Here is a 24,458-nt window from a genome sequence, read left to right on the forward strand (position 1 = left end):
GGCAGGCTGAGGCAAGAGGATCATTGTCAGTTTGAGGCCAGCCCAGGCTACATAGTGAATTCTGGCAACCTAGGCTACAGAACTGAAACAGTCAGAATAAACAAAGAAACCAAATTTCTCTCTGCTGAAAGCAATTCTGTGAGTGTCCTTTGGCTGATGTATGGGTTTCTCCCTGAAGACACTGGGAGGGCGTGCCGCTTAGGTGGACAAACAGCCCAATTCATGGAGCTGCTCAGGCTTCCCTGCGTGGCTGAGATTCCTGGAAGTCAGGGTTGGCTCGTCTCTCCTAAAAGCTCCCTGAGCTCATTGTCCTGACAGCTGTCTTGCTGACCTGTGTGTTGTGTCCCCACACAGGTCAGGAGCGCATGGTGATAGCCGATGACCTGCCCTACCCCTTTGGCCTGACACAGTACAGCGATTACATCTACTGGACTGACTGGAACCTGCATAGTATTGAGCGGGCTGACAAGACCAGCGGACAGAACCGCACCCTCATCCAGGGCCACCTGGACTTTGTCATGGACATCCTGGTGTTCCACTCCTCCCGTCAGGACGGCCTCAATGACTGCATGCACAGCAATGGCCAGTGTGGGCAGCTGTGCCTTGCCATCCCTGGAGGCCACCGCTGTGGCTGTGCTTCGCACTACACACTGGACCCCAGCAGCCGCAACTGCAGCCGTAAGTGCCTTGATCCCCACTGCACGCCCCATGCCCTAGTCCTTTAGAACAACTGGCGTAAAGGGCTGTGGTGGGAGAGAGCTTCTTGAGTTGGGGTGTCATGTACACGGATGGTTGGGCAGGTTGTGTAGTGCACAGTCTTCATGGTGCTACCTGGTTGGGTACTGCCAGACTGGGTGAGGGCAAACCCCTCAGCTGCCTGTTTCTGTGGGGAAGATCTTTGAATGTAGAATTGTTTAGAAGATGGGGGAGGGGGATCTCGGTGTATTGCTGGCACTTTCCCAAGTGCGTCTCCTGATGACACACAATTGAGCTTCAAGCTTATAAAGTTGAGTATCCCAGTCATAGAACCTGGGGCACAGCTGAGACAGTTGGAGCCACCAGAATGGCTCCTGAGTCTGCATTCTTGACCTTTCTACGGTGGCTTCCCAGGAGCCTGGACAGTCCTGTGTTTACTATCCCAATAGGTGTGCCTGTGCTCTCGCAGCCTTGGTAGGGAAAGTGAGAGTCAGGAGGCCAGAGAGGGACTTCCTCATAGCCCTCTGTGAGCACAGGTGTGTCCTGTCCATGGGCTTTTTTGTGGTTGTGATGTTGGCCTCTACAAAGAACTGGAAAGTTCTTAGATCTCTGTCACCTGGGTCTCGTGCGGCCCCCGTAGCAACTGTTTTGCCCTTTCCTGTTGAATCATTGTGGACCCTGAAGTTTGAAAGGACAGAAAATGTGCCTGACACTGAGCTTGTCTGTAGTGGTCCAGGGCCAGAACTTGGTCTCCCCGGAATTGTGATTTTATTTTGTTTTGTTTATTGTCTTATGTATGTGGGTATTTCACCTACATGTATGTCTGTGCACCACATGTGTGCTTGGTTCCCAGAGAGACCAAAAGAGGGCCTTGGGTGATCTGGAACTGGAGTTGCAGACAGTTGTGAGCTGCTGTGTAGGTGCTGGGAATATAACCTAGGTCCTCTGGAAGAGCAGCCAGTGCTCTTAACTGTTGAACCATTTCTCTAGTATTCTTTGAAGACGAAGTCTCACTATGTAGCTGGCCTGGAATTCGCTATGTAGACAAGACTGGCCTCAAACTTCCAGAGATTCACCTGCCTCTGCTTTCCTGAGTGCTGTGTGTTCCCATGCCCTGCTGGGGCTGTGCTTTTATAGGGCAAGTGGAGATGCAGAAGCAAGAGCTCTTCTTCCTGGGGTCTTGGGACAGTAGCTTGGATTTCAAGCCACCTACTTTAGCCCCAATTCCTGGAGACTGCCTGGTACCTTCCATATATCTGGTGCTATAGTTTCTGAATCTGGGCAGCTGTTCTTGAGCCTCAGGACGTGTGCCCCCTGCTGGGTAGGAGAATCTAGCCTACTTTTTGATCTCTCCAAAAGCAGTTTTTTCCCTTTCTGGTCACTATGGGCACCTGCATTTGCATCCATATACCTACAGTCAGACACACACACACACACACACACACACACACACACACACACACTCACACACTCACACACTCACACACTCACATGCATGTAATTTTAAAAATAATAAAAAACAAACCTTAAATTAATCTCTCAGGCTGGGGATGTAGCTCCAGTGCTGACCTAGCACACACAGAGCTCCGGGTTCAGTCTTAGCCTGGCATAAAACCAGGTGTGGTGTGCACACCTGTAGTCCCAGCTCTTGAGAGGTAGAGGCAGGGGGATGAGGAGTGCACGACCATTCTGGACTGATTATCAGAGTTCAGGGCTACTCTGTGCTACATGAGACCCCACCACCACCACCACACGCAAAGCATCAGCCTGTTCAGAACAAACATACAGACTTTGGATGATAACAGAAACAGCCACGACAGAGAAAGATGGCCCATCACTCAGGCCAGCCCGACAGCTCTGTGTCCACTCTTCTCTAAGGGGTCCAGTGGGAACAGGTGCTGGTGTGTAATCACACTGGCTGCTGTATCCCTGGCCCCAGCTTCCATTCACTGATGTTTTCCACTCTGTCTGTCTGTCCAGCACCCTTAGCTTGCTGATGCTCACCGCTTGGTCTGTTTGTCCAGCATCTCAGCTTCCACTTGCTGATGTTTGGTACTCAGTTTGTCTGTCCAAAGACTTACGCTTGCAGTGCTTGCTGCTCAGTCTGTTTGTCCAGCCCCTTGCTTGCACTAGCTGATGCTCTCTGCTCAGTCTGTCTGTCCCGCTCCAGCGCCCTCAGCTTGCTGATGCTCGGCGCTCGGTCTGTTTGTCCCACTCCAGCGCCCTCCACCTTCTTGCTGTTCAGCCAGAAATTTGCCATCAGCCGGATGATCCCCGATGACCAGCTCAGTCCGGACCTTGTCTTGCCCCTACATGGGCTGAGGAATGTCAAAGCCATCAGCTACGACCCACTGGACAAGTTCATCTACTGGGTGGATGGGCGCCAGAACATCAAGAGGGCCAAGGACGACGGGACCCAGGCAGGTGCCCCTGAGGGCAGGGTGTGACTTACAAGCTGCTCCCCCTTTCTGGGCAGGGCTTGTGGCAAACAAGAATTTGGACTCTGGTTATGTAATTGTGGGTGTGATCCTGGGCATGCGAAGCCTTGGACTGTGGTTAAGAGAAACTGGATTTCCCAGTTGATAAGGGTTGGGGATTGGGTGGTGGTGGACCAGGCTCTAAGGATCTTCTGTCCAAGGTGATTTTCTGTTGCTCAGGCAGGGCTCACACTACATGCTTCTTTTATTTAAATGGTTCATGCAGTCGGTCCCGGTCTGTGTGTCTGTGTGTGCGCACATGTGGGAACAAGACAGCGATGTCAGATGTCATTGCACAGGAGCCATGCACAAGGTGTCTCACCGGGATCTGGGACTCACTGGTTAGGCTAGGCTATTGCTGGCAAGCCTCAGAGATCTGCCTGTCTCCACCATTCCCAGCTCTCCTATGTGGGTGCTGCCCCTCGTGATTACATGTCAAGTGCTTTTCCCAGCCTCTCTCTTGTGCAGTTAATTCTGTAATGTAATAAACAACATGCCTGTGCCAAATTACCCAACAGAAACAGTTGGGCTTGTGGGATAAAGAGGTACTAAAAAACTCTACTAGTGTGGCTGGAGAGAGGGTCAGTGGTTAAGAGAGCACTCACTGCTCTTCCAGAAGACAGAGTTTGATTCCCAGCACCCACATGACTCACAACTGTGTGTAACTCCAGTGCCCTCTACTGACCTCCTTGGGTACCAGGCATGCACATGGTGCACAGATATGTATGCAGGCAAAATACACATACACATAAAAATGAGTAATAATTTTACTCCCCCCCTCCCCGAAACTCTGTTAGTGATACATAGAAAGCAGGATGGATTGTGGGAAATGTTGGAGCCCCTTTCCTGGCCAGTCACTCCTATATCTGTGGGTATGGAACATCAGGATTGCAGTATTTGGGCTTTATGAAACGGGAGCATCATGGGATGCAGGGCAGGAAGTTCTGACTGTAGGTGTGGCTGGATGTGGCTTATAGCATATGAATGGAGGTATGTGTGTCATCCAGTCTTTTTGGAGCCACATGCCCGGACAGGTGTCTACATTTACTCCCCCGGCTTGGTGTGTGCGTGTGTTGTCTATTTGCATGTGTAGGGTGCATGTCTCTGTGCACATGAGTGTGTGTGGGAAGATCCTGGTGTTGATGCGGGAAATCATCTTTCATCAGTCATCTGTCCTATTCACTGAGGCAGGGGCTCTCAATCACACTGATAGTCATGCTGCTCCGCTTGCTCTGGGGAGCCCCCGTTTCTGCCTTCTGGGCCTGTCATGCCCACCTTGCACTTACTTGAATTTCTGAGACTCTTGACTCGAGTCCTCATGCATGTGCTGCCGGCTCTTTAACCTTTGAGCCACCTCCTCTATCCTTGGTTTGTATTTTTAAGGCAGGTTTTTCTGTATCCCAGGCTGGCCTCAGACTCAGTATGTAGCCAAGGCTGGCTCCTCATCTTCCCATTTCCTCCTGGGAACTGGGGCTACATTTGTGTGCTGATACACTTGGCTTCTTCATTCTTTTTGTGTTTCCCATAAATGAAATTGTGTGTTATCAAATGCTGAGTCTGAATTTTTGTTAGCAATTTATTATGTTTATTTATTTAGTTAGTTATGTGTATGTGTGTGAGCAAGTCATATGGTTTAAACGTGGAGGTCAGAGGAACTTACAGAAGTCGGCTCTCTCCTCCAACACATGAATCCTGGGTATCAAACTCCAGGGTCAGGCTTAGCAGCAATTGTCTTTACCCACTGGACTGTTTTGCCAGCCTAGTGCCCCTCCCCGCCCCACCCTACATACACTTTCTTAGAGACAGGGTATCTCTCTGTAACTCTAGATGTCCTGGAACTTGTTTTGTACACCATTCTGGCATGGAACTCACAGATATACCCCTGCCTCTGCCTCTCAAGTGCTGGAATAAAAGTTGTGCACCACTACAGCCAGTCAGCCCAGTTTTCAAATCTAACAGTCTTCCAGCTGTGCATGACCGGTCCAGGAAGGATGCACATCCTGAAGCAGCCAGGCCTGCCTTGGGGCGCCTTTCCTAAGATGCCTCTTACAAAAGCTGTAGAAGCCATCGGCCCCTTTACTGTATGACAACTTGATGCTTCGTGACAGCTAAGAGGAGGAGAGCTTACTCCCACGGACTGGTTTATAGAGCTGCTCTGGGAACTCTGAAAGTGTAGTTTTGGTTTTTTGCTTATTTTGTGAGCCGGGCTGTGACTGGAGACTAGGGTCCCTTTGAGCTGATGTCTGTTTTAGTCACTTTTCGGTTGCTGTGACTACACACTGATGAGAATAACTTACAGAAGAGAGGGTGGGCTCACAGTTCACAGTGCAGTCTGATAGAGCTCAGAAGCCAGGGTGGTGGTGGGGCTGGTCACATTGTATCCATAGTGACTAAGCAGAGTGCCTGGTCCCAGCAGGTCCCAGCGCTTGGGAGGCAGAGGCAGCTAGAGTTGATCTAGACCAGCCAGGGCTCCCTTGTGAGATACTGTCTCCAAACAGCAAAGCAGCAGCAGCAGAGGGAATGGATGCAGTGCTTTCTTTTCTTTCCTTTGAAAGCATTTTTTTAAAATAATTATCTTTTTATTGAGGCAGAGGGAGTATGTGCCACAGCATGCATGGGGGTGGAGTCACAGGACAACCTGGGAGAGCCTGGTCTTGCCTTCTGCGATGTGGGTTCCAGAGAGCAAACTCAGTTAGTTCATCAAGGTCACCAATGACCTCACTGTCTGCTTTCATACAGCCCAGGATCCTGTGCACCATGGTGTGATTTCCCAGCTAGATTAACCCAGTCAAGGTCATCTCCCACTAGTTTGCTCCTAGGCCAGGTGGTCTCACAGGTAAATTCTAGACGTCATGAGGTTGAAAATTGAGATCAACTATTATGAGACCTATCTGATAAAATTTCTCACTGGCCTGTCAGGTTATCAAGTCACGATTACAACCCCACCCCCACCTCTGTGGTGAAAATGAGTGGCTGGCACTTTGCCCAGGTCTGGGCTAGTGGCTCCAGATTGTCATCTCTCTAACAGTCATCTTGAGTGCTGATGACCATAGGCCCCACCCTTGCAAGAAAGCTCCATGGTCCAGATCTCCTGAAAGTCCCTGTGATTCTCAGAACCACCTGCCCCACTCCTCTTGCCTTCCTCGGACACATTCATATAGGCCCACACCCTCCTCTGTTTCTCTCTACCCTGTTTCCTTGACTGCCCCAGGTACCCCTCTACCTGCACCTCTTTCTACCCATCACTTGCTACGTACCCTTGCCTTGCTTCACCCTCCCCACCCCACCAGCCCCAGCACCTGCACTATGCCCCTTGCCTGACTCCACAACCTGGGTCTCTTCTCCATAGAGTTCAGTGAGAAGAGCCCTCTGGTCTCCTTTCCTACTATTCTGGCTACTGAATTAAAAGAACAAAGTCTGAGCATCCAAAGCCAAGAGCTTGAGTCCTAAGCAGTGGGGATGAAGGGAGAGAGGTTGGGCTTCAGGTCCTGCGTCTATTTAGCTGGCAGCTTGCCAGTGCCCTCTGGTGGATTCTTTTTTGGGGCCTGAAGTCCCAAGTCCTCCAGGAGCTCCTTCTGGTTGTTCTGTGCATTCTCCTTCCTCCCTTCCTTCCTCCCTTCCTTCCTCCCTCCCTCCCTCCCTCCCCCTCCTCCCCCCTCCTCCCCTCCCCTCTCCCTCCCCCCCCTCCCTCCCTCCTTTCCTTCCTTCCTTCCCCCCCCCCCCGACTTACTCTGTAGATCAGGCCAGCCTTGAATTCCTTGAATTCAGAGATTCGCTTGCCTCTGCCTCCTGAGCGCTGGGATTAAAAGCATGTGCCACCCCTGCCCGACTGTTCTGTGCATTCTTAAATGGACATAGCGTTGAGATCTAAGTTGAGGGCCACCAGGATGTCTCAATGGATAAAGGTACTTGAAACCATGCCTGACGGATGGCCTGAGTTCGAATCCTAGGACCCACATGGTAGAAGGAAAGAACCAACTCTCACAAGCTGTCCTCTGAGCTCCACACGTGTTCTATGAAATGTGCATGCTATATACATACATGTACAAAATCAAATGTTTGTTTGTAAAGAGCCAACTCTGGAGGAAATGCCTCCAATTTGTTGGAATCTTGACTTGGAGGCTGAACTTGGGGCTTCTGTCCCCTGGGTTCCTGTGCGCGACAGTGTGGTGCAAGCTTGGTCTGCTCCCTCTCGCAGCTCTCCATGCTGACCTCTCCCAGTCAGAGTTTGAGCCCAGACAGACAGCCGCACGATCTCAGCATCGACATCTACAGCCGGACACTGTTCTGGACCTGTGAGGCCACCAACACCATCAATGTCCACAGACTGGATGGAGACGCCATGGGAGTGGTGCTTCGAGGGGACCGTGACAAGCCAAGGGCCATTGCTGTCAATGCTGAGCGAGGGTAGGTGCCCCAGGGTGGGCAGGCACTGGGGTGAGGGCTGCATCCTGCTCAGGCATGTACTCACTCACCGGTCCCTCTGGGACCTGTGGTGCTGGTCTCTTTGGGGCTAGGCAGTGTTTTCAGCGTTGTACCCAGGATCCCCAGCTGTGTGAGCAGAAGGCGAAGTCTGGAGAGGGATGGAGAGCTCTGAGGATGAGAGCCCTGCTGCATGGACCTTGTGTCTGTAATTTGTCCAACTTGATCTTTGGGGCTGCACACATTCTGCCCAAGATCCAACTCAAAATATGTCATTCCTGAATCTCTCAGTAGCCTCCCTGTTGGTCCTCAGAGCGCCTGGTATGGGAGAGGGCCCTGGGACAGGTGTCCATGAAACTTAAGGACAAAGCTGAGCTGGCAGAGCCTCGGGCAGGAGTCTGATGGCCTTTAAGTCCTGCAGGGCTGACATGTAAAGCAGGTGTTATGTATAGGGCTCCTGATGAGGGCAAGGATGCCAGAGCTCACATCCTGACTCCTGCACTTAATTGCCCCGTGGCTCTGCACAAAGGATGCAGCCCCTCAGAGTCTTGGTGTCCATTTCTGTGACCATGAGGAAGATGGTGGCGTCAGTATTTCAGCCTCCAAGTGAAGCCCTAGTTGCTGGAGGACAGCTGTTCGGGAGCTGAGGAAGCACCTTCTGAGGAGATGGGCACGGGGATGCTCCTTGGCAGTTGGGTAGGGGTGTAGACAAGTGTTCTCTGGCTACAGTGTTTACCCACTTACTTCTCAGAGTCCAGAGGTCCACAGTCCAGGTATTTTCAGGACCCCTTCCTCTGATGCAAAGCGGGACAGTCTCCCAGCTCTGGTGGCTGTGGGCGCTCCTTGATTTGTCCCATCATTCCAGACATCTCCTCTGACCACACTGCCTTTCTTTGCTCTCTGGCCATCTCTGTTTCTCCTCAGAAGCCTCTCACTGGGTCTGGGGCCCACCCTCACACCCAGGGATTTCATTTCAGTCCTTATATTTTCAAAGACCCAATTTTCAGAGAAACTCACGTGTAGGGTGGCATGAATTTGAGGGACACTATTCCCCCATGGGGTGTGGTTCATCTAGGACCAATTGTAAGAAGCTAGGGCTGGGCTGGTTGGATGGCAGCAGGGCCGGGCTGGGCCGGTGCTATGGATGAGGGGGCGGTGAGAGCTCCCAGCACCTGCTCTTTACCCACGGCTTCTATGCACTGTTTCTGCAGGTACATGTACTTCACCAACATGCAGGACCATGCAGCCAAGATTGAGCGTGCCTCTCTGGATGGCACAGAGCGTGAGGTCCTCTTCACCACGGGCCTCATCCGTCCCGTGGCTCTCGTGGTGGACAATGCCCTGGGAAAGCTCTTCTGGGTGGATGCAGACCTGAAGCGCATCGAAAGCTGTGACCTTTCAGGTATGCGTCCTGGATGTCTCCAGTCTTTGAGACCTTTATCAGCAATCTGTAGGTGTGACCCTCCCATGAACTTGCAGCTTTTCTTGCTGTGAGTAGGGGTAGCAGGAGCCTGGCATTGTGCTGCAGTTCTGTATGTTCGTGTGTATTCCTAACACCATGGGGGCCTAGATGTGAGCCCTGGGCTACGGAGAAGCAGGATTTGGTACTTAGGAGGGTGCTGGATCCTTGCAGCTTTTCATCTAATAAAAGCTGTGTGGCTGGAGAGAGGTAGCTTGGTAGATAAAGAGCTTGCTGCACAACCTAAGGGCCTGAATTCTGATCCCCGGCACCCGTGTAAAAAGCTGGGACCATGGCACATGCCTGGGGTCCTGGTGTTGGGAAGGCAGACACAGGAGGATCCAGGGACTGTTTACACATGTCTGGGGTCCAGTGTTGGAAAGGCAGTTACGGGAGGATCCGTTAGACTCTCTGGCCATCCAGTCTAGCCAAATCAGAGACCTCCAGTTTCAGTAAGAGATCCTGTCTCAAAAAATGAGGTGGAGAGCCAGCCAGAGGATTCACTGGGTAATGGCCCTTGCCACCAAGCCTGATAATAGGAGTTTGAGCCCCAAGATCCACATGGTGAAGGTGAGAACTGACTCCTCCAAGTTGCCCTCTGACATCTCTAGGTGTGCTGTGGCTTGTACGCCTTCCCACATGCAAATAAACGTAATGAAAAATAAGGGGGTGGAAAGATGGCTCAGTGGTTAAGAGCACTGGCTCTTCTTGCAGAGGACCTGAGTTTAGTTCTCAGCACTGACATGACAGCGCACAAACCTCTTTTGGCCTCCTTTGGACACCGTAGGCTTCTGGAGCACAGACGTACATGCAGGCAAAACACTCCTGCATAAAATTTTAAAAAAATAAATGCTTAAAAATACTTTTAAAAAGCTGGGTGTAGTGATGCATACCTGGCCTTTACATGCATGCACACACATGTGTACACATGTATATACATGTATACATATACCTCCTCCACTCAAATATCACACACACACATTAGTGATAGATAGCACAGGAAGGACTATGCTTACAGAGGCCAGTGACCGTGTGGTATGATCCTGACCCCTAGTGGGAGCAGCCTGCTTCCATGTCATCTGCTCCAGCTCCCAGCTTTGGGGAATGCAGAAATACCCTAGACTCCCTCATGACCGACCCACTCTTTCAATCTCTAGTCTCCTATGCCCAGTGGGTCTGACTCTTCACTGGGCTGCCACTCATGGAGCCTTTATGCTACCCCTAGGGGCCAACCGCCTTACCCTGGAAGATGCCAACATCGTGCAGCCAGTGGGTCTGACAGTGCTGGGCAGGCACCTCTACTGGATCGATCGCCAGCAGCAGATGATTGAACGTGTGGAGAAGACCACTGGGGACAAGCGGACTAGGGTTCAGGGCCGTGTCACCCACCTGACAGGCATCCATGCCGTGGAGGAAGTCAGCCTGGAGGAGTTCTGTATGTGAGAGGGGACAGCTTTTGTGGTAGGGTCCCCTTGGGGAGTGTAACACTGCTTAGGGACTCCTGAATCAGCCCCGATGAAGTCAGCTGGGCTGCTGTGCAAGAGCCCTGGGCCCAGTATGTGTCCAGGTGTCCCCCTCTGTAGTAATTTTTGTTTGCTGATGTACAGAAGTCCCCAAGCTTGTTTTTTGCTGCCTGTCTATCTGTCTACGATCTTCCTGCCTACCAGTGCCAGCCTATCCATCTGTCCTTCTCTCATATGTCTACATCCTTCTATCTGTTTACTTTTAAGACACAGTCTCTCTAGGTAGCCCAGGTTAGCCTGGAATTCCTGACAGCTTTGCAGCCTCAAGCTCCTGAATACTGGCATTCTCTGAGCCGTGTATGTGTGTGTGTGTGCGCGCACACACTCTTAGGCCTGTGATGAGACAGTGCACATTATGGCAGTGATTGTGTGATGAAGCAAGGCTTCACAGCTTGGAAACAGCTTGGAGGGAGAGATGGGTTCCCACTGTCTCCTTTGAAGACACCCCCCAATAATCTGAAGACTCCCCACTAGGCTCCAGATATTTGTCCTAGGATTTAGACCTGGGATTGAATTCAGGTCTCATGCATGCTGCACAAGTATTCTCCCCTTGACCTGTGTCTCCAGCTCGGTCCCACTCTTTAAAGGGTCTGCTGCCTCAGTAGTGCCTCAGTGGCAGGAGGTACCTCTTCTAGGAAACCCAAGTCCCTGGGATCTGACTAAAGACAAAAAGAAGAGAAAGGAGCCCTCTGACTGTTCCACAGGCTGGCACAAAAGTTTTTATGGGGTGCTCATCCAAACATGGCAGCCCTTCTTATCAGCTGCTCAAATCCCTGATTTCCCTCTTACCCAGGAACACACTCTGCTGCCTCAGGGTTCAGAACTAGGACTGCCCCTCCATGCTGCTGGTCATCCATACGGCCCAGGACCCTCACTCCAGGCCCTTGGTGCTAAGCAGGTCTGTACCTGCAGCCCTTGTCTGTTCCCTTTCCTCCCTCCATTGGAATCCCTCCTGCTGGGTGCTAATTCTTCCTCTAGGCCTGAGCTTTTACCTTGGCTGTCCCTTTGCTGGGACCATGGGGGAACCCCTTGCATCCCCCGTTCAGTTGTGTTCAACTTTTGATAATGAGATAAAATGTTGTCAGGTATAAAATTCATGCTTGAAAAAAATCACACAATCAAGTTGCCAAAAAAAAAAAGCTCTAATTTTTTAAAATGATATGTATGTATGGTGTATGTAGGGATGGGATCATGCATGCCATGGAGCATGTGCAGGTCAGAGAGCACCTCTGTGGAGTTGGGTCTCTCTTTCATCCCTTCTGTGGGCATCCTAAATACTTTCCCTGCTGCTGTGATAAATACTGTGAAAAAAAGCAACCGGGGAAGAAAGGGTGTGTTTGCCTGACAGGTCACAGTCCATCACTGAAGGAAGCCAGGGCAGGAATTCAAGGCAGGAACTGAGGCAGACGCCATGGAGGAACACTGCTTAGTGGCCTGCTCCTGTGGCATGCTTGGCCTGCATTCTTACACCATCCAGCACCACCTCCCCAGGCATATTGCCCAGGATGGGCCTTCCTACATCATTCAGTAATCAAGAGAATGTCCCAGAGACGTGCCCACAGGCCCATCTGTTAGAGGCAGTTCCTCAGTTGAAGTCCCTTCCCTCTTCAGATGACGCTAGTTTTTGTCAGATTGACAAAAGGGTAACCAACACAGTGGGTTCCAGGGGTTGAAGTCGGGTTGTCAAGCTGGAATGTCCAGTTCTTTCACCTTCTGAGCCATCTCTCTGGCCCTGTCACGATGTTTCTGATTGTTGGGTGACATTCATAGTTAGCCCGAGATGCATGCTTGTCCTCTGAACGTGTGTCATGTGCTAGCTAGTGCCCAGGAACCCTGCTGTGGGATGAGGAGAGTGGCCTATGTTCATTTGCCCCTCTCATGCAGTTTGGGTTTGAGGCCAGAGCCCTTGATTTGGTCATCTGTTGTTTCTGTTGCTCGACTCTATAGGCTGGGAATCTACAGCCAAAATCTGTAGAGTAACATACAGAGTCCAAGTGCTCTGGGAGTGGGAAGGTTGGTCAGTCTGCCCAACGCTGGGCTGAGTTCTGAAACAGGGAATTAGCACCTGGGTTGGCTAGCGGCAGCTTTTCTGTCCTCTGGATCACTGGGGTCCTGGAGAAGTGAGCTGTCTGGATAAATTGCGTCTCCCCAGGCTGTGTATCTGCAGATATAGGATAAAACGTCACATTCTAGCCAGGCACGTGGATGCATACTTACAATCCCAGCACTCAGGAGGCCAAGGCAGGAGGATCGTAGCAAGTTTGAGGTCAGCTTATCTTAGATAATGAGTTCCAGGCTAGCCTGGGCTCCTGAACGAGACCCTGTCTCAGTAGACAAAGCCAGCAGGATATCTCTGTTCTCCTGACTCCTTGCAAAGTCACAGGCTCCTAGATGTCACAAGCCTTCAGAATGACCATGTTGTGGTTGGAATGGTGACACTCTTGCCCAATAGTGTCCACAGAAAGCTACTTACTAGCCATATCTCCTTATAACTGAGGGGACTGAAGGACCAGGTAGCCTTTAGTGAGCCAGGGTAAGAATTAGACATATCCTTATGGAAACTTAACGTGAGGTATCCCAGATAACAAGGGCAGGGAATCCTCAGGTAAGCTCTCCTTCGGGGGTGTGGAACACCCAGCATGCTTTCTTATGAGAGTCTATGTCAAACTTATGTCTGAGCTCCCTGCAGTCACAGAGCAAGGCTGACAGAATGGAATAGCTGCAGGATGCAGACTGGTTGGGAAAGTGAGAATTATTTTCTTTGTGGTATTTAACAAAGTGGGCTCGCTGATCTCTGCTGACCTCAGTTTTCAAACTGCACAGTTGTGGTCTGGCGCCACATACCTGCAATGCTGTCCACTGGGATACTGAGGCAGGAGGAACTGGTGTTAGAGGCCAGCCTGAAATATTTAGTAAGACCTCTTTCAGAGACAGCAGGGACCAGAGAGAGGATTTGGTAGGTAAGAGCACTCGCTGTGCAAGCATGGGGTTCTGAGTTCAAATCTCAACACCCTCATGCAAAGCTCAGTGTGATCTAGGAGGTGTGGAGGATCGGTGGGATCAGACTAGCTCCAGGTTCAGTGAGAGACTGTGCTTCAAGGGAATAAGGCAGAAAATGATGTGACAGCCAGCACCCTTTTGTTGACCTCTGTGTGTGTACACAGATGTGCAAATCCCCCCTACACATGTGCATACACCATACACATGAAACCAAACAAAAACCTGAGCAAGGGATGGTGATGTAGCTCAGTTGGTAAAGGGCTCCCCCAGCGCATACAAAACTCCGGGTGCAGTCCCAGCACTCTGCCCCTACCCCTCTGTCAGTGGGTTTAAAGCACTCAGGTCACCCACAGTGACCTCATTCTGTGATTCCTTACCTGTTACATTGCAAAGGCTCTGCTTCCAGTTAAGTTCATGCGTATGGGTCATAGGGGTCAGGACATGGGCACGTCCACTATAACAGCAGAGAAAGCAGCAGACAGACAGTGTAGAGCCATGGTGGGAAGGGTAGGGATATGGGGTTACAGAGACAGACTTGGGTGTACTGTTCAAAGTCTGTAACGGCTTCCAGGTTCTGTTTTCTTTCTTTTTAAATATTTTTTTCTTTGAGAATTTCATAGAATTTATTTTGATCCTGTTCATCCCTACTCTTCCCCCAACTGTTCCCTGACCCATCCCATCTACCTACCTACCCTTTTTTAATTTTTTTTTAATAATCTATCAGCTCTTAATTTGTGCTTCCCATATCTAGCAGTGGGCCAGGGCAGTTAACGTACCAGAAGCCACACCCTTACGGTGATCTGACTCCTCCCCAACCCCACAGGAATCACCCACTGTCCATAGCGCCTCAGCTGCAGATAGTGCTTCTGAGCGACTTTGTGCCTCACACTGGGATGCTGACTGCGTTGATCTCAGTGCCGACAGCGGGACAGCTGTGTGCTCTCAGTACAGCATAGCTGCCGGACTCCATTTGTTTTTAAATTCTATTTTCATCTTATGTGTATTAGTGTTTTGCCTTCATGTTTATCTTTGTGAGGGTATTGGGTCTCCTTCAACTGGAATTATAGACAGTAGTGAGCTGTCGTGTGGGGTCCTCAGGGAGAGCAGCAAGTGCTCTTAACCACTAATCCTCTCTCCAGCCCCAAGACTTGGTTTTGTTGTTGGTTGTTTTTTTTTGTTTTTGTTTTTGTTTTCCAAGACAGGGTTTGTCTGTCTGTCTGTCTTTGTTGTTGTTGTTGTAGCTTTGGAGCCTTCCTGGAACTCTATAGACCAGGCCAGTCTCAAACTCACAGAGATCTGCCTGTCTCTGCCTCCTGAGTGCTGGGATTGAATACACCCCCGCCTGGCGAGACTTGTCTTTTTTTTTTTTTGTCAGTTTCTATGTTAATATTGATCAACGGAGCTGCTGAAGGGATCAAGTGAGATGGTCTTCTGTAGGAGCCTGGCATTCACCTTCTGCACAGGATGAGCTCTGAGGAGGGAGGGAGAACCTGATCTTCTCCATCCTGCTTTGTCCATACAGCAGCCCATCCGTGTGCCCGAGACAATGGTGGCTGCTCCCACATCTGCATCGCCAAGGGTGATGGAACGCCACGTTGCTCATGCCCAGTCCATCTCGTACTCCTGCAGAACCTGCTGACCTGTGGTGGTGAGTGCACCTTGATGCCTTCTGATAGGTCTCCAACTAGGAGCCACATTAGTGCCCTGCATGCTTTAAGATGACAGAACCTATGACATCTAATCTGCAAAGCAGTCATTTCTTTACCTATAGCCCCCTCCCTATTTAACACTTCTGTGTGCTTTTCCTGCAGCTCACAGATTTTAATCAATCATATCCTAGTTTTCAGGTAGTCCAGTTGCGTGTGTGTGCACTTGTACTGTGGGGGCCAGGGGTTAATCTGCGCTGTTATCCCCAGCCATCCACCTTATTTTTTATTTGTTTTGTTTTTTCAGACAAGGTCTCTCACTGGAAACTGGAGCTTGTCAATTAGGCTAGGTTGTCTGTCCAGTGAACCCAGAGACCCTCTGTCTGCATCCCCAGCCCTGGAATTAGGAACATGTGCCATCACACCTGGCTGTTTACACTGGGTGCTGGGGGTTGAACTCAGGTCCTTGGGCTTGTGTGACTAGTACTGATCCCCACCCCAACAGTTGAAATACTTAAAAAAAAAAAACCTCGAGAGACAACTTCTTCCGCCCGTGTGTTGTTCAGAAGTGTGTTGTGAGGTGTAGGTTGTCTCAATGGTAAGTATTTTTGCCTGGAAGGATTTATTTGGTCTCTAGATAGTTAGGAATGTCCCAACTCTCTCTGCCCTGATTTCTGCTTTAATTCCACTGTGGCCTGAGAGCTTCCCTTGTGGGATTTCTTTCTTTAAATAGATTGAAGTAATTGAAGTGTACTTTATGGCCACTATGCATTCTGAACTCCATCTTTGTGTTTTATGTGCCCTTGGGGAGAATGAATATTCTGCTGTTGTCAGGTAGAATATTCTAGAAAGATTTATAGATCCAGTTGATTGATAATACTGATCAGTCATCTTTATCCTTCCTGACTACCTATTCCGCTGTCAGTTATCCACAGGGCTGCAGGGTTTTTAAAAGAATTTATTTTTATTTTATGTGCATAAATGTTCACCTTCATATAATGCACCACACGCCTCCAGTGTCCACAGGGCCAGAAGAGGGTATCGTATCCCTTGGAACTGGAGTTACAAGCAGTTGTTAACTTCCAGTTGGGTACTGGGAACTGAACCCCGATCTTCTGCAAGAATAGTCAGAACTTTGAGCTGCTCTTAAAGTCTCTCTGGTCCCTCTGATAACAGATTTGTGCTTCTGACCCTAACCCCCCCCCCCCATTTCCCCTGGGCCTACATGGCTGTGATGGCAATGTGTCATCAAGGACCAGGTTAAGAAGACCTGGGTTCAGATCCCGGACTCTGACTTCTAAGATGAGTGACCTTCGGATGATCTCTTGCCTGCTGTGGGCTCTACTTTCCCCTCTATGAGACTGAGAGCAGTCACTTGGCAGACTGGTTTCCTTTAAATAACAGAGTGCTTGTGGGGAATGGCTATGATAGAACAGTGATAATCTTTAAAGTCACCATGATGAAGTCTGCTCCCAGGCTTCCTTCCTCTCTGCTGTGACCTGGGCACCCCGGGTAGCCTGGGCTGCATTCTACCTTAGTGTCCTCTGTGAGCTCCTGGGAGGGTCAGACTTCATCCTTGACCATTACCTCGCCTTGTATACTTTTGGCATTGACTGAGTGCATGGACACATCTCTTAATGGCTAGTCTTGCTCCTGGCAGACTGGCTGTGTCTCCAGGAGCTCTGGGAATGACTGCCAGACACCCCAAACCCTAGATTTTGGCCAAGAACAGAGAGACATTTTGTGTCTGTCCACTCTCTTTTCACTTCTGGTGACTTACACAGGCTGGTGATCTGAAGAAGTTTCTGCATGGCTCCCATGGATGCCTGAGCCTGCCTGCCTGGGATAGGGGCAGTGCATCCAGGCCTGGCTCTCCACTTGGGAGCATGTGTCCCACTGTCATTACCTCACCATGAGACTTCAAATCCCTTCTTTTGGTTTGTTTTGGTTTGTTTTTGAGACAGTGTCTCTCTCTCATAGTGCTGACTGGCCTTGAGCTTTCAATGTAGCCAAAGTTAACCTTGAACTCCAGATCCTTTCCCATCTCCACGTGTGTTTACACTCAGCTTGAGGCCCCTTTTCACAGCCCAAGAGATGTGTGTCTTTTACACAGACACTTTGCAATCTTTTATGGCCACTTGTCTGGTCACAGGACGAAGGGCTTGCTGAGGTTCTGAAATGTGAGCCCCATGACCCAGTGTTTCAGCAGCGCAACCCCACCCCTCCCTTTGTGTGGCCCGCCCTAGCCATGCACCCTGTCTCTTCCCCATAGCCCCATCGCTCATGCAGTGGCTCCTGGGTGTAGAGAGGAGGAAATAGAGGCTTTGAGAAGACAAGAGTCTTCTTGGGTTTTCTACCCTGTTTTACCATGCTGGCAGTCAGTGCTGCTTAAATCAAAAGTTCCCAGGCAGCCCGAGCTCCTTATCATAGAAAAGAGACATGCGGGGGCTCGGTGGGTAAGCATACCTGCTCTGTGAGCATAAACCCCTGAGGTTGTGTCACCAACAGCCACATCTAACCAGGTGTGACACCTGTAACCCCGGTGTGATGAGAGAAGCAGAGACAGACGTGTCACTAGGGTTGCTGGTTGTCAGCCTAACTCCAGGTGTAGTGAGAGACCCTGTTTCACAGAAATAAGGTAGAGAGAGAGAGAAGGATGCTATCCATGTGTGCATAGGAACATGCCCCCCCAACACCCACACTAAAAAAAAGAAAAGAAGAGACATGCATGGAGGATGTAGCTCAGTTGGCAGAGCACATGTACAAGGCCCTGGCTTCAGTCCTTAGCTCTGTGTACACAAGGTTTGATGATGCGCACCTGTAATCCCGGAACTCAGGAGATGGAGGCAAGAGGATCAGCAGTTCAAGGTCTTCCTCGGCTTCCTGCAGTTGTGTGTTCACTGGGGTGAGCCTGCGTGACTGTGCTCTCCTCCCTCTCCCAGAGCCTCCTACCTGCTCCCCTGATCAGTTTGCGTGTGCCACTGGTGAGATTGACTGCATCCCCGGAGCCTGGCGCTGTGACGGCTTCCCCGAGTGTGCCGACCAGAGCGATGAGGAAGGCTGCCCAGTGTGCTCTGCCTCCCAGTTCCCCTGCGCTCGAGGCCAGTGTGTGGACCTGCGCCTGCGTTGTGATGGTGAGGCCGACTGCCAGGATCGCTCTGATGAAGCCAACTGCGATGGTGAGGTTCTGCCCTGCCCACTCTGGCTGCTATGTCCCACCCAGGCCCTGCCAAAGCCATTTGTACTTCCCTCCTGCACACCAAGCATTAGGGTCCATCTCGCCTTCCTCAAGTAGGGGCTAGAAAGCAGCTAAATAGGCAGGTCCTCTTGGTGGGAACAAATGAAGTGAGTTATAGGCGCAGCCTGAAGAAATGCTTCACTCTTATCAACCGAGCTACCTTCTCTGGCTTTTCCTTAGGGTGTGTGTGTCTCTGTGTGTGTGTGTGTGTGTCTGTGTGTCTGTGTGTGTGTGTGTGTGTGTGTCTGTGTGTGTGTGTGTGTGTCTGTGTGTGTGTGTGTGTGTGTCTGTCTGTCTGTCTGCATATGTGTTCTGCGTGCACCATGTTGTGCTAGTGGAGGTCAGAGGACAGCAGCTTGTAGAAGTCAGTTTCCTCCTTCTACCATATGGGTCCCAGGGAACATGTTGGTCACCAGGCTTGATTGTAAGCATGTTTTGTTTTTTGTTTTGTTTCATTTTTTATTTTTTTTTTCAAGACAGGGTTTCTCTCTGTAGCTTTGGAGCCTGTCCTAGAACTCACACTGTAGACCAGGCTGGCCTCAAACCCACAGGGATTCTCCTGTCTCTGCCTCCCGAGTGCTGGAATTAAAGGCATGCACCGCCACCACCTGGCAGCTGTACGCGTCTTTATCCACTATGCCAGTGGCTCTCAGCCTTTCTAGCAGTGACCCTTTAATACAATTCCTCATTTTGTGGTGACCCCCCAACCATAAAATTATTTTGTTGTCTTTTATAAATGTAATTTTTCTACTGTTATAAATCTTAATGTAAATATCTTATATGCAGGATATCTGATATGTGACCTCTGTCATAGGGTTGTTCAACCCCAAATTGAGACTCCCTGCACTAAGCCATCTCACTGGCCAACCTTCAAATTTTTTTTAATTCAGTTTTATGTGTATGCGTGTTTTGCCTACATGTATGTATGTGCACATGTGCCTGCCTGGTGCTCGCAGAAGCCAGAACTGGAGTTCTGGAACTGGAGTTACAGATGATTGTAAGGTGCCATGTGGGTGCTGAGAATTGAACCCAGTACTCTGGAAGAGCAGCCAGTGCTCTTAACTGGGTATCTCTCCAGCCCTCACTGACCCTCCTTTATAGTTTTCCAATGAAATATATCTCTTTTGTACTTGCTATGCATGGCATGATACGTGACCTGCACTGTCCTTGGTTATCTGCCACATGCTTTAGCACCATAGGCACAGATCTGTCACCGTTCCTGTGGTCACTCTTACTGCCTCTGCCCAAAGTTGCTGGGTGATGTTCTCCATGACTCAGATGCTGTCTGCCACCATGCTCCACCCTCATTCAGCAGAGACCTGGAGTGACCTTGGCGGCTTCCTCTGTGTGTGTGACTGTCATGATGACTTTGCTGCTCACCAGTGCTCTGAGGGATCTGGTGGAGACCATGATTGGCATATGATGGCACATGTGCCAAACTCAGCTAGCTGCCTATGTCTATAAATAAGGGTCCATTGGCATGACTGGTCCAGTTAGTGCTGTACGTGTGGACATTCTCGTGCTAGACAGGGGAGCAGGGTGGTTGGTTGCAGAGCCAGTAATAGTGTGTGCTTCTAGTTTGAGTGTCACATGATCAGTTCAAAGTCCATCCTCCCTCCTCCCACTCACCTGCCCACACTCCTCCTCGTGTGAGATATACCGCCGATAGCAGGTGCTGGCCCCTGACTTCTGGGAAGGACAAAGTGCCCTTGTCTCCTTTCCCAGGTCAGAAACCTGGGGCATGTCAGGAGAGAATCCAGATGGGTGGTTGTGGGAGATGATGCCAAGCACCCAGGTGTTCCCCAAGGTGCTGTAGCTTGATAGGTTTCCTTGCCCAGTCTCCGTCCACATGTTAGAGGAGACGGCCTTGGTCGTCCCCCCGCACCCCGCAGTGCAACTTTTACCTTGTTGGAGTTCTGTGCTCCACTGCCCCAGCCTGCCGGCACTGAGGGAATGATTATTTCTACCAACTCCACTTCCAGCCCCGCATCCTTGACCCTGGACCTGAGGCTGTTCTTGCTCCTTGCTGTCTCTGACTCAGACTGCATGCCTCCTGGGGGCAGGCTGGCATCAAGGCCTCTTGCTTACTGTCATGGTCATACCCCCTTCACTCTGGCATTGAACAGACCTTGGAACAGGGGTCGCGCTGGGCTGAGATGGGGTTTTCCATGGTCTTTCCAAGCTGGGAAAGCGTTCTTGCTGTTAGCTCAGCGTTGGTTGGGGCCAGACACAGCAGCTGCCCTCCAACTCCTCTGAGCGTGACCGCTTTCTCCCTCACAGCTGTCTGTCTGCCCAATCAGTTCCGGTGCACCAGCGGCCAGTGCGTCCTCATCAAGCAGCAGTGCGACTCCTTCCCCGACTGTGCTGATGGATCTGATGAGCTCATGTGTGGTGAGTGCTTCCAGGCAGGACCCCCAATGGGGCGGGGGCGGGGAACCTGAGGCACCTGGGAAATTTCATTTAGTGGGTGTCCTAGTTTCTGTTGCTGTGATGAAATGCTCTGACAAAAGCAACTTGGGGAGGACAGGTTTACTTGACTTTCAGTTCCAGTCTGCCATTGTGGGGTGGTCAAGGGAAGGACTTTCAGTTTCACGTTACAATCCGCCATTGTGGGGAGGTCAAGGGAAGGACGTTCAGTTTCGGTTACAGTCTGCCATTGTGGGGAGGTCAAGGGAAGGACGTTCAGTTCCGGTTACAGTCTGCCATTGTGGGGAGGTCAAATGAGGGGCTTAAAGCAGCTGGTCATAGTCAAGAAGAGAGAATGAATGTGTGCATGCCTACTAATCAGCTCTTTCTCTTCTCTTACACAGTTTAGGACCCAGTAGTCTGGGTTTTTCCACACATATGCCATACATAACCCTTGAGTAACATGGACTAATACCCAAGGATGTGAGTGTTAGTGCTAGATAATAGGTGGTCAGGGCAGTCAGGGAAGGCTTCCTAAAGACTGTCAGTCAGACAAGAAGGAACTGGAATTCCAGAAAGGATGTGATGCTTTTCTGCCTGGGTCTACTCTGTGTTCCCCATGGGGACCAGAGCAGAGATCTCTGCTGTTGGAAAGGAGGATATATTTCCTCATGGACTCAGAAACCATCACAGCTTAGATGCCTTGGGCACTGACTCTGGAGTGGAGTGGCCTGGTTCAAATGGCAGAGTTGGGTTACTGATGTCTTTCTTCTGCTGGGCAGGTGCCATATCTGGTAAGGTCTGTACATGGACTGCCATAGGCCTGATGTTCACATTCAGGCTCCACCTTCTGAGACAAAAGCTTTTTCCCAGCTCTTTCATGTTGTAGGCAATTAAGGAATGGAGTTGATGTCCTTGGGAATGTTGTGTCCCAAGGTAAACATACTTTTGTCAGCTGAATTAGGGATGTGTCTTTCACACTCTGGTGGCCTTGCTATTGAGGTGATATAAAAGTTGCTGTGCCCCCTACAGACCCCTGAAGACTGCTACCCAGCTGCTCACGCTGACTCCAGATCATACCATCCAGCTCTCTTATCTCACGACATGGGCTAATTCAGGAATACTTGCTACCAACCTTCGCCAAGCATGGTGCTGGGCAAAAGCCTGTGAGCACAGTTCAGGCCATTGGAAAGGAGGCAGAGTTGGCCAGGCAGAGAAAAGGGGTGAGCCCTCTAGCAGGCCCAGGAGCAGCAAGCAGTTGTCCCAAAGTGAGCCATACCCCATGTCCCGAGCTTCTCTGCTTCTTCCTGCGGGTGCCAAGTTTGGGCAAAGGTAGCCCCGCTCGGGTTCACAGCATGTTCCGTGTGGGAGGCCATCACTTTGGGGTTAACGTGAGTGATCTATCCAACAGAGATCAACAAGCCACCCTCCGATGACATCCCGGCCCACAGCAGTGCCATTGGACCTGTCATTGGCATCATCCTCTCTCTCTTCGTCATGGGTGGGGTCTACTTTGTCTGCCAGCGAGTGATGTGCCAGCGCTACACGGGGGCCAATGGGCCCTTCCCCCATGAGTATGTCAGTGGAACCCCTCATGTGCCTCTCAATTTCATAGCCCCAGGTGGCTCACAGCATGGTCCCTTCCCAGGTAAGGAGCCTGAAGCTGTCTCTCTGATGGGGGAGGTTTGGTGAGTTGTCTGGGAAGCATCCAGAGGGCCACCCACAGAGATACAGTTTGTGTTTGCAGATACCCAGGGCAACACTTTCTGCTTCAGATCCTATCAGTAGTGTGGCAGGCCCATCTCTGGGCCTTATGAGGGCTGAAAGTGCCTATTCACTCAGGGTCCACCATGGAGGTGGCCCAACCTTATACAGCCTTGGCTTCCTCTCTCTTGGCCTAGTCTGTCCTCTCACTAAGCCAGTCTCCTTTGAACAGCAGTATCCAGAGGTTGATGTGACCTGGTTCATCTTGGGGGTGGAAGGCAGGGCTTGCCAGGGGCTGCCGTGGTCTCTGCATCTCAGCATTCTCAGCATACCTGGGCTCTGTCTGCGTGGTATGCTCTGTACTCATCCCTACACAGGGCTCCCTTCTGCAGGCTTCCCAGGAGTTCCCATGAGTTTGCATGTTTTGCAGAGACCTGGGTAGCTTGCCCTGATACAGCCAAAGACCTGTGTCAGTTGGGATACATTCAACTTAGTGGACATTTCATGGGCATCAGGGCCCAAAGCGGGTGTTCGCTCACTGTTACCACCTTGCCTTCCCCACAGGCATCCCATGCAGCAAGTCCATGATGAGTTCCATGAGCCTGGTGGGGGGGCGGGGCAGCGTGCCCCTCTATGACCGGAATCACGTCACCGGGGCCTCATCCAGCAGCTCATCCAGCACAAAAGCCACACTATATCCACCGGTGAGTGAGACAGGCTGATAAATGGGTGACAGTGGAGGACTCCTGTCAGTGCTAGCTCCAGGGACTTCCTGGGTGGAGTTCTTTCTAGAGCTAGTAATTCTTCCAGCGCCCCAGAGAGTGGTGGTGCGTGCTCCCCTTTTGTTTTTCTCACTGGTGGCACTGTTTTCTGTATAGAAAAGGGTGGCTATGGAGATGGTCTGCAAACACATATGTACACAAAGGGACATGGCTCCGTTCATAGCGTGTTTGAGACGGTCTGCGAACACATATGTACACAAAGGGACATGGCCCTGTTCATAGCGTGTTTGAGATGGTCTGCAAACACATAGGTACACAAAGGGACGTGGCTCTGTTCATAGCATGTTTGAGATGGTCTGCAAACACATATGTACATAAAGGGACGTGGCTTTGTTCATAGCATGTTTGCCTAGCATGTTCAAAGCTCTAGATCCGTAGTTCAACACATTCTGGGGCTAGCAGGTATAGGAGTGGAGGCAGAGAGGTGAGGAAGCCAGGCTCATCTTTGTCCATACATCCTTGTTTATACAAGAAGTTTGAGGACAGTCTGAGATGTATGCCACCAAACCTGTCATTGTGAGTTCAGTTCCTTGAACCCACATGGTTAGAGAAAACCGATTCTCTCAAGCTGTCCTCTGACCTCCACATATGCTTTGGCACATGTGTTGCTGGGCACTGGTGGCACACGCCTTTCATCCCAATGCTTGGGAGACAGAGGCAGGCAGATGAGAGTCAAGTCAGAACTTAACTATTTTCAGGCCTGGGTTGGCTGTGGTATCAAACCCTAGAGGGCAAAACCACAGTGAGGGGCTGCAGTAGCGGTGTCCTTGAAGACCTTGGTGCTCAGCTGTGCTCCATAAGCACTTTGCTTCCCCAGTTCTTGCAGCTTACGCAAAGGCAAGGACAGCCCCTTGCATGTCTTCCAGGGTCTCCCCGGGGAGCCCACATTACCAAGGATTCACCCCTCCCTTTTGGGGTGTCCCTTGTTGTCTGTGTGTTATCGACTCATTATCATGCCTCTCCTCATCCTGGGCGGATGGAGCTGAGGACAGTGTTATCTCTGGGTGACAGGATAGGAGCTGAGTCTTCCAAAAGTTCCAGAGTCTATTTTTAGGGGCCAACATCTGGAGTTTATAACACCCCCTGTTGTTCTTGCACTCTCTGC

General features: G+C 50.7%; 1 protein-coding gene across 1 annotated transcript in view; it reads left to right on the forward strand.

Moving 5' to 3' along the window:
• Nucleotides 1-24,458, forward strand: part of Lrp5 (LDL receptor related protein 5) — a 104,473-nt gene that overhangs the window by 74,833 nt on the left and 5,182 nt on the right. The window contains exons 12-21 of the mRNA XM_087908239.1: nt 355-678; nt 2,917-3,116; nt 7,372-7,580; nt 8,807-8,997; nt 10,280-10,489; nt 15,100-15,225; nt 18,166-18,402; nt 20,742-20,852; nt 22,279-22,515; nt 23,136-23,275. Coding sequence (XP_087764365.1) covers nt 355-678; nt 2,917-3,116; nt 7,372-7,580; nt 8,807-8,997; nt 10,280-10,489; nt 15,100-15,225; nt 18,166-18,402; nt 20,742-20,852; nt 22,279-22,515; nt 23,136-23,275 — 1,985 coding nt within the window. The remainder of the gene's footprint in view (nt 1-354; nt 679-2,916; nt 3,117-7,371; nt 7,581-8,806; nt 8,998-10,279; nt 10,490-15,099; nt 15,226-18,165; nt 18,403-20,741; nt 20,853-22,278; nt 22,516-23,135; nt 23,276-24,458) is intronic.

Source organism: Myodes glareolus, chromosome 7 (genome assembly GCF_982192425.1).
Source record: "Myodes glareolus chromosome 7, mMyoGla1.1, whole genome shotgun sequence".
Taxonomy (NCBI): Eukaryota; Metazoa; Chordata; class Mammalia; order Rodentia; family Cricetidae; genus Myodes; species Myodes glareolus.